The sequence below is a fragment of the Columba livia genome, chromosome 19 (assembly GCF_036013475.1).
Source record: "Columba livia isolate bColLiv1 breed racing homer chromosome 19, bColLiv1.pat.W.v2, whole genome shotgun sequence".
NCBI lineage: Eukaryota > Metazoa > Chordata > Aves > Columbiformes > Columbidae > Columba > Columba livia.
Window position 1 is genome coordinate 11,371,559 of NC_088620.1, and position 9,905 is coordinate 11,381,463.

Below are 9,905 nucleotides of genomic sequence, written 5' to 3' on the forward strand. Positions count from 1 at the left end.
TGTCCTGCTGCATTCTATTGCCAATTAATTTTACTTTTTTACAAGTGTAGCTACCTGGACACTATTTAAATTGACTTTTTTTATGAAATGTAACCAGGGCTTATTTTTTGAGTAGGGCTTGTGTTTCGAACATCCTCAACAATCTCAAAAAATCAGACCAGGGCTTCTTTTCGGTGTAGGTCTCATTTTCAGGGAAAAAGGGTAGAGATGGCTACAGCTGTATACAACATAAAATAGATTCTGTATCAAGTGTTTGAACCCGAACCTTTTTCCTTACACTCTCTTCATAATTTTTAAGACAGTTTTGGTATTTTTCCGGGCAAAGGGTTTCAATGTCATGTTTTTGAATGAAATCAAAAGTCCCACATCCAACAACTTCTCCTGCTTCTCCCACTTTCTCAGAGGCTCATGTCTGATGAAGTAATGATCTAATAAGCTCTAAGTGATCAACCTATCTAATAATTATCTTTATGCAAGAGCATTTTTTAAAATACACTTTATGAACCAGAGGAGGTGATTTTCATACTTCTCTCTCATGTCTTTGATGCTGCTCACACTAAACGAAGTGAAAGCTGCTGTCTGGTGGTTTAAGCTTTTGTGTGCTGCTGAATGATGACAAACACCAGCAGATACCCCATGTGTGCTGTGCGAAAACCGTGAAGCTTTTGGTTCTTGGCTGATCTGGAACAGGATCTCACTTTCACGCTGTAGAACTGTCAATAGCGGCTTCTCCAGTCAGAAATGAGTCACATTGCGTGTGCACATTTGCAGGCGGTGGTCGAGCTCCTCGAACACGGGGCTGACCCCAACCTGCCGTTGAGCAGAGCGGTGGGAAGTGCCCTGTGTGCGGCCGTGAGCACAGCGTACGAACAGCAGAGAACAGCAGCGCAGAGGATCGCCTTGGTGAGACTACTTCTGGGGCTTGATGGGGTTTTTTAAGCTTCAGGAAAACAGTGATTTTTGTCAGTGCACTGAATCCCAGTTCTCTTTAATGAGTAAGCCGATTTTTTTCCTAGAACAATGAATTTGTGTCTGTTCCTAATGCTGTTTGTTTCTGTCCTGAGGAGCAGAGGTTTTGTATGGAAATTCATTTTAATGTTTGAGTAAAGAGGATGATAACCTCCGTGTCTAGAAGAAGAAAAACTACATTAAAGTCAGATGGAATGTTTGTAGTGCCCACAACCCCGTCAAATCTGACTGTCGCTTTGCTTAAAAACTCAATCAGCATCCACGTGAAGAGAAACACTCTGTGTTTGGTTGTTGCTGTGGAGTGGTCGATGACAATGCACTTTCTCCTCTCTGGTGAGGCCAGTGGCCGTGTTTGGCCTGTGCAATCCGGTTTCTGTCCTCAGCCCGGGCTGATCTCGGGGGTCAGGACGCTGCAGCTGAGGCTCTGGTGTGGAGCCGGTTCCCCCGCTGGGTTCTGTTCTCCCCCTTCCTCACTAGTTGTCGCGGCTTCATTTGTCACTGCAGGATTGGGAGATGTCTCGAAACAAAAAACAACTGCCTGCAAGAAGGTTTTACCTAAAAAAGAGATATGACAATTTGTCAACAGCCGTAAAGGGACAAAGAAACGTGTGGTTCAGTGCGCAGAACAGTCTCACAAATAGAGATGAGGCTCTGATGCCCGGTCCTGTCTCTTTAGCTCTGGTGTGATCACAGTTTTTTTGGGAAGGTTTTCTTTTTACTTGGATGTACAATGATTTGCTTTCTGCAGGTTGATAAACTGCTTGAAGCTGGCGCCAATATCCTTGCACCGGTTCCTCTTCGGGAAGGACAGACCAAAGCTGTGGGAACAGCTGTTGACTATGCCTATTTTAAATATTATCAGGTATGACTTCAGCAAGTACTGTGCATTCGCATCCATTCAAATACATGGCCTGTTGTGTCCTGATTAATTGTCTAAAGCCTTCTGCAGAGGCTTTCATGGAAATTTGCTTTTTCCCTTCATTTGTTGTGAGACTTGGTTCAGCACCAGGAGCAGCGTTAATCACTTAAGTCTGAACACCTCTAGCAGTTTTGCCTGTGAAGACAATCCTTCCTGTCACACATTATAGAAAGATTCCATCCATGATTGGATTGGAAAGAGTTAACCGTAATCTCAAACCCAGGCATTAAAACCAAAAGTCACGTGTGTTTCTGTGAGGCTGTAATCAAATCAGGTGAAGTTATTATGGCTTGTGTGGTATGTTGTAAGCGATGACAGGACATTATTGATCAAACTTGAAAATAATGGATTTTCTAAATAAAATATATATTTAAGTAAACATGTATAAAAATATTAATTATATAATATATGCTATACATTGTACATAAAATAACTAATATATATATATTTACTAAATAAATAAATGGACTTACTAAAGTCGTCCTTAATCACTTGTTAATGCCTTAGAAAAAGAATCTTACTATGAAGTATAACTAATAAATTTCTATTTTTTTTTCTGGATATGTTAGTTTAAAAAACGTTTTAAAGGCCTGGGATTGTGTGACACTTCTAATCAGAACTAACATAAGGTCGTTTTTAATAGCTGGCTTATTAACAAGAAGGCTTACATGGTAAGCAGATCGCTTACCTCTGGAGTACGAACAGTTGTTCTGAAAAGGACAAAAGTAGCGGTGCACCCTGTTCATGGAGCGGCCTGGCGAGAGCTGAGGGGGGTTTGCATCTCACACCGATCTTCTGCGTAGACATTAAATTGCAATTTCTTTGCTTGCAACCACAGCTGATCGTCAAACAGGAAAAGAATTAAATTAAGCTATTTATAGCTGTAATCACAGCTCAGACTTGACCACCATACTTACCTTCCTGCCTTGCTCCGGACTCTTGCTTGTGCTCTCCTTCCTGGCACTTGCTACAGGGTAGTGGTTTGGGCATTGAGGGCCAGAGCCTGCACAATCCATGCCCTCTGGCTGCTCATTCCAATAAATTCTGTGGTGCTTCCTGAGGTGCTGGGGAGGAGCTCTGCACAACGAGGGCAGCATCCCCAGGAGACTTTCAAGGCCAGGCTGGGCGGGGCTCTGAGCAACCCGATCTAGTTGAGATGTCCCTGCCCATTGCAGGGGTTGGACTAGATGACCTTTAAAGGTCTCTTCCAACCCAAAATGTTCTATGGGTCCCCCTTGAACAAACACTTGAAAATTGTTTAGTTGTTGACCACTCAACAAACTGATAAATGGAACAACTTGAATGTCGGACGTGGACACGTCCTGTGCCCAGTGTCACTGACTGAGCTCCACGCCAGGACCCAGCAGGGATGATGCTGTGCTTTTAGAACAGCTTGGCTTTAACTCGGAAGTACTTGTGTGTTAGTGTCCCCATGCACCGGGGGATTAACTCCTGGCATGTTGCAGGATACGAGAATTGCTCACACACCGTACCACGTACTGTCAGCATCTGAGCAGGAGGTTCTTCAAACACGCCGATCGCTGCTGGAACACATTACAGTGAAGCTCCGTGAGTGTGTCATCCTGAAAGAGAAAGAGTGGGATCAAGAAAAGTTGAGAAGATCCAAGAAATGTGAGTTCAAGTTTCAGAATAGCTCGAGATTAAGTGTACCATCACCTGCTGTGAAGGGGCATTTATTGTTGTCATTCCAGTGTTACTGTCTGAAAAGGTTACTCCTGATAAAATCGGCTCCTACATATGTGGTAGGGGATGCAGAGGTTCTGCAGACATTAACAAGACATTGTGAAGAAAATCTGAGATCAGTGCCTGTCAGCTGCTTCCTGGTAAATCCTTGCGCAAGATCCATTACCATGTGTTAAACAGCGATTGAGGAGCTCGCTCCTCTTTCTTTACATCTTTGTGTTGGGTGTGGGTAGCAGGACATCTATCAGGACTGTGGCCATCTAGTGTATTTTAATTCCTTATGGCAACTTACTCCCATTGTATAATATCAATGCTCTTCTGCTATTAGAGTAGCAACAATGAATACACAAATTAAGATGATTTGAGTTACATTCTCAGTGGCGTTCAAATCTGTGATGGAATCAGGCTCAGCGTCCAAGCTCCCGAATACCAGACTTTGGGGCAGAAGGTGTTTCACTTGGGAAGTGAACCCTGAATATAAGATCGTTACCCTTGCAGTTTGACATCACCAGTGACTCTGCGGCTTGGCAGGAGCAGGAAGTAAATTGTCTGTATAATTCCTTTCTCTTGGCTGTGATGTAGCAACTTGTCTCCTTTTTCCTTGGCTTCTGAAGCTTGTTGGTGGAAGACGCATTTTATTCTGTAGATTCAAATGTTACACGGTGGACAGAGCCAAGCAGACTTTTAATGAAGGAGGAGAATACTGATTTTTGTTTTCCCTCTGCCCTCTCGTGCTGGTGTAGTGGATTCAGCTGTTCACACACGTGTTTCAAAGAAGAAAGGAGGCAGCCTTTGTGTGGAAGAAGTGAGGTAGGGCAAAGATACTGCACCATGCATTGTCTGTTCTTAGTCAAAAATACTATGCCCTGTTGTTTTTTTGCTTTTTTCTTTTTCCTCATTGTAACTATTGTCACTGTGCCTTTGTCTCCTTTCTCATTTTCCTCTCTCATCTATGCAGACTCACCAGCTGCAGTTTGCTTCTTTCTCTGCTCTGATCACATCGCTCCTTTCCAGCTCCGCACTTTGCCGTGAGAGCCTGCACAATATTCAGTCTTCCTGTGGGACGCAGTGTGTCCTTGTGCTTTAAACCAATTAATGACATCAGTAGCTTTGAGTAGCGTGCAAATGATGAGAAATAGACCCACACAAATTTTGTGGCTTACAATTCTCCAGAAACTGCAGGAACAACTTGTACAATTTGGGTGTAATTTTGAGGTAGCATTTTTGCTGAATTGAGATGGATCAATAATAGCATAAGATGCAGAAATAGCCAGAAGAACAGAAAGTGAACTAAAATAAAACCTGAAAGGTTAAAGTCACGCACAAAGATTTTACAAATAGATCTCAGGGATGACGCACAGAGACTGATGAAACCTTGGTGAAACTTGCCAGCTATTGGGAAAGGATTTGTAAATGCTTTTTAAAAGGCTGTAAATGCACAGCCCAGCTTGCACTTCACTCTGACATTGAGTTTCCCAGACCTGCTGGACACGTCAGCCCAAGCACTGGGTTTGACGTTCCAGCTTTGGAATAACTGTTGCAGTGCAGTGGTCTGTGGGTGTCCCTGTTTGTCTCTGCAGGATTCCAGGGGGTTCTGTGAGGGCTTTTTTAGGTTCACCAGCATGGCTTTGTTGTCTCTGGCCGTATGTAGTCTGGTCTGCCTCTCAGTTTGAAAGGGCCACGTCCAGACCCAGCGTCAGGAGCGCACTGAAGCACGGCGAGCGTCGCTGCTCGGTGTCAGCGCGGGGCTGTTGGTTTGGCTGTGTTCCTCACTAGGACACTTGGCTTTTCCGGGGCTGTTTCTGGGGCTGGTTTAGCAGCGGGTGTGCAGCCCGTTCCTCACGGACTCCTGTGCTAAACTACAGCATCCTGTTTCTTTATTGTTGAATATTATTTATATATTGTAACCATTTTGATTTAGTTTTACCGTGATCTGCAAACATGCTTGAGGAAAACCCTAAACAAACAGTAATGTGCTTTCATTTTACAACCACCTTTGCTCTAGACTACCATTCTTCAAGTACTGCTACCAGTGTGGCCGCTCGGTCGGTGTTCAGCTGTTGCCGTGCACGCGTTGTCACGAAGTCTTCACCTGCAGTGAGACCTGCAGAAGGAACGCCTGGAGCCAGCGGCACAGGCAGGAGTGCTCGGGGTCGCTGGGTAAGTCCCGTGTGGTTCCTGTGTGGGTGCAGTGGTCCGTGTGTGTGCACTGACCTGATGTGTCTTCCGTGTAACAGACCAGTAAAAGGTGTTTTATGGAGGAATATAAATGAAAAAGTTGAGTTCATTCACTGGAATAGCTGTGTTTTTTGTAAACCCACCAGCTTTAGGAGAGATGCTACTGTGTCGTTACTCTCAGTTTCAAGGGAGAAGAATCTCTGGGGTGAATACAGGTCAAAGGAAACACGCCTAGTTACCATCGACATCAATAGATGACATTGCAGGGCGAAGGATCACAAGAGATCGCAGAAGCTAGGCAGAGTGGAGTTTTCTGTACAAACTCCTTAATCATCTCTGTGTGTATATTAGAAGATAAACCAATGAGATTTCTGACTTTTATGCATTAAATTGTTGATAACACACTACTGTGATTCTTGGAAACCACACTTGTGCTGCTAAAAATGAAGCCACATTACACACACAACACACTACATAGCAGAAGACTAGTGTGGTAGAAATTATACAGTTTTAATTCTATAACAGATTGAATGAGAAATCTGTCCCATGTGGAGAGGGGTGCAGAACTGCTGAAAAGCACAGGCTGCCTGGAGCTTTTAAATTGGAATACATGTAAAACCTTGTGTGTTGGGGACAGTGAGGTCTCTCCCACTGGAGACAAGTTATATCAAGCATACGTGCTGACCGGTAGGGGCTCTGAATAGAATCACGCTACTTAGAATAGAATAGAATAGAATAGAATAGAATAGAATAGAATAGAATAGAATAGAATAGAATACAACACAATACAATACCATAGAATACAATACAATACAATAGGACTAGAAATAAAACTACAAGGACAAATGGTTGATAATATGGCAGCTGTACACTGGAAGACTTAAACATGCAAAAATTACATTCATTCAGAATGCAGCATTTTACTATCTTGTCTTTAAAAAGACAGGGTAGGGATGCAGGTGGGTTATACTAGGATGCTAATTAGTAATTACTTAAGTCACTGCTTATTTTGGTAGCAATTCCTTTCCTGTATGGCAAACGCCAAATTTCATTCAATTCAGATTCAGTGAATTAAATTCAGAACAAGTGTGAATGTCTTTCTGTAGACACATTTTTTCTCAGCAATGAAGACATTTCTTTTTAAGTAGTGCCTTCTTTTCCAGTTAATTTTGAGGTAGAAAGGTGCTTTGGTGGTTTTTGTTGTAGCTTGGTTGGTTCGTTTTGTCTTTTCTCTGCCATGTTTATTGTTAATTTAAAAGGACCCGAAAACCCCTGACTCAGACCAGCTGGAGCAACTCGGTCTGTTGCTCTGGGAGCCTCTGGTGCCCTCTGCCCTGTTTCCTCATTCCTGTGCTTTTCACTCTATGGAAATGCAATTAACATTTATTTCGTAGCTTATGAGCAAAACTCTCCATGTTTGAGCCCTGGTGGGATTAATAAATTCTCAGACATGTTTACTAGAAGAAACAAGTGTCATTTGCACTCCCGTGTGTGGTCATTGTTCGTTAGGAGGTTCATAGTTGAGCCATAACTACCTGAGAGTCGTGTCTGGTGATGTTGTATTTGATAAACTGTGCCAAAATGGGAACTTTCTCAAGTCTTGTACCGGCTTCCAGTTCATTATTCCAGAGAAACCAAAGGTCACCCACAGAAATATGGGCAGGTTTGTTGTTCCTTTTATTTTATTTTGTTTTCCAGAGAAGCGTACAAGTCAAGCAGCTCTGGACGCGAGCAGGGCAGGATTGAAAAAGAATGTCACTGGCAAAAAGGGGGAAAAGGGAAGAGAAGGAAAAGAGGACAGAAGAGGTGGAACAAAGAGTAAAGCTGGGACTGGAGGAAGAGAGCGGCACAGGAAGAACAACTGACTTGTTTCATGTTGCTCCTGCTGTTGTGAGGACAGGTGTTAATACCGCTGCACTTTGTGTGTTGTATTCCACTTCTACTGAAGTTAAGTGATCTGATGTGTTTTGAGAAACTAAACCCAAAGCATCTCCCTAAGATACCATGTGGCTCAAGGATGATAATGCCATCAAAAAGCAGTGTGCGTTACGTATTTAAGTAAATGTCTTCAGTTAGAAGTACAGTGAACCTCAGATTGATTTTAATTGTATAATGCTACATATATGTTTTAAAAAGCAATATTGCCCATTATTAAACTTCATTACGACTATTCCCTCCTGTGGGAAACACAGGGCCTGTTTGGCAACTGGACTTGCTCTCTAGGGAGTTATTTTGCTTCATGGGGGGCTCAGATCTGGGATCCTGGGGAGAGTTTGCTGAGGACTGTTCAACCCTTAGACTGTTACCCCTTGATTTAGCCCACATGGGCACTGACAATCCTGCCAGGAAAGTCTCCGAGCATATAAAATGTGACCATGTGGCTCTGGGGGTGAGAGTCAAGGTCAAGGGGGCCCAGATGGTTTTCTCCTTGATCCAAGTGGAAAGGCTTAAGGAAGAGTGGCTGGGTCTTGAAGTTCAGCACCTTGTTGTGCAGCTGTGTCACTGACCATGGTTTGACTTTAAAACCACAGGACCACACAGGGGGTCAAGGACCGGTGGGGAGGGGTGGAATCCATCTGACAAAGTCACCAGCTGGCCAGCTTGAGGAGACTAAGAATAATAGGAGGGAAATGATGGCCCACATTCACGTGAGAAAGTGGTGGACTGGCCTGGTAAGCAAAGGTGTAGATTGATGCGGTTGAGAGTCCTCCAGGTGAACAGAGCGAGCGGAATGGGGCCCACCTGTCAGCGACGTGCTGAGAGGACACCAGGGGTAGCTCGTCTTGAGAAACCAGCGCGACTGTTACACCCCGTGGAACCCCCGCCCACAGCAAAAGCCACACGCTCCCCCAGCGGGACGGGGCAGGATCGGGAAACTAAAGGCAACCTGGGCTGAGGTAAGAACAGTTCAATGGAACAGCGGAAAAAGAAACAAAGCAAACCAAACCAAACCCACCAAACAAAAAACCCCACCACAGTAACAACAACGATGAAAGAATATACAAAGCAATGGATATACAGCACAACCTCTTGAAGAGAAGCTGCCAAATTCATGTATACTATGATTAAAAAACGTACCCATCATTAACCAATTGATACGAGATCAATGCTTTCTGACCACCTGCAAAACGAGGGGATATTTTTCAAGTTTTAGATCCTTCTGCAAGACAAGAGGGAGACAGAAGATTAAGTGACTCATTGTTTAGAAGCAGAGTGCTTAGTTTGTATTTTACTAATAATTAATGGACGTATTTTAAGAAAAAACAATTATAACTAACATCATCAATTATTTCTTAGTATAGATGTATGTCAAATTTTTCAAAAATTGTAATGCATATGTAATAATTATGTGAATATAAGCAATACAAGAGCATCCAGTCGCTGGAGCACTGATGGAGGATGATCCCCAGCGCTGACAAAATAAAGAACGCTGCTTCACAGTGTAACTGACTCTGCTGTTCAGTCTATTTCTTCGTTTTGCTCTCCCCACGTGGCGATCCTGCCGCTGCCTCCTCCAGAGCTGCAGGTGGATTCCTGCCTGCGGCCTGTGCTGGAACCAGCACCAAACCACACGGGCCAGAGAGAAGCGAGAGCGTCCGGACTCCCCTGCTCCGAGAGAGCCCCCCCGGGCAGCCCCAGCACCGGCACGACCCACGACCCACTCAGGTACCGAACGGCCCTCGGCTAGTTCTGGGGCTGCTGTTGCGGCTGCGTCACCCCAAGGTGCTTGTGGAAATGAACCCTCTCGGGTGACCCAGCAGAATTCTGAACAGCCAGATCCTCGTTTTTGAGTCACAACCGTCATGTTTAGGGCACAACGCTACTCAATTTTTATTGTCCTCTAAATTTTTTGCGTTGCACGTACCGTATTTTACCTGTATGTTCGGCACATTTTTAGAGTGCACGCCCCATTTTCACCTGTATATTCACCACATTTTTATCAGTGCATGTACCGTATTTTACCTGTATATTCACCACATTTTTAGTGGTGCACGTCCCATATTTTACCTGTATATTCACCACATTTTTAGCAGTGCATTTACCGTATTTTACTTCTGTAGTCAACAGATTTTTTGTGGTGCAGCTAGTGTATTTTACCTGTATATTCTTAAAGGCACAAAACTCTATTTAAGGG

General features: G+C 43.8%; 1 protein-coding gene across 1 annotated transcript; it reads left to right on the top strand.

Annotated features, from left to right (window-relative positions):
- The first annotated feature begins 583 nt into the window (after positions 1 to 583).
- On the top strand, positions 584 to 9,360 carry LOC135575866 (ankyrin repeat and MYND domain-containing protein 1-like). Its single transcript, XM_065036251.1, has 6 exons — positions 584 to 903; positions 1,718 to 1,831; positions 3,355 to 3,520; positions 4,336 to 4,402; positions 5,598 to 5,752; positions 7,469 to 9,360. Exons 1-6 carry the CDS (start codon positions 742 to 744, stop codon positions 7,633 to 7,635), a joined length of 831 nt encoding a protein of 276 aa, XP_064892323.1. The 5' UTR covers positions 584 to 741; the 3' UTR covers positions 7,636 to 9,360.
- Positions 9,361 to 9,905: the final 545 nt, after the last annotated feature.

Excerpts from the sequence above, each read along its gene's own strand:
- LOC135575866 (XM_065036251.1), top strand. The coding sequence starts at position 742 with ATGAGTCACATTGCGTGTGCACATTTGCAGGCGGTGGTCGAGCTCCTC. Across the intron at positions 1,832-3,354 it reads CCTATTTTAAATATTATCAG|GATACGAGAATTGCTCACAC; the intron begins GTATGACTTCAG and ends GGCATGTTGCAG. Across the intron at positions 5,753-7,468 it reads GGAGTGCTCGGGGTCGCTGG|AGAAGCGTACAAGTCAAGCA; the intron begins GTAAGTCCCGTG and ends TTTGTTTTCCAG.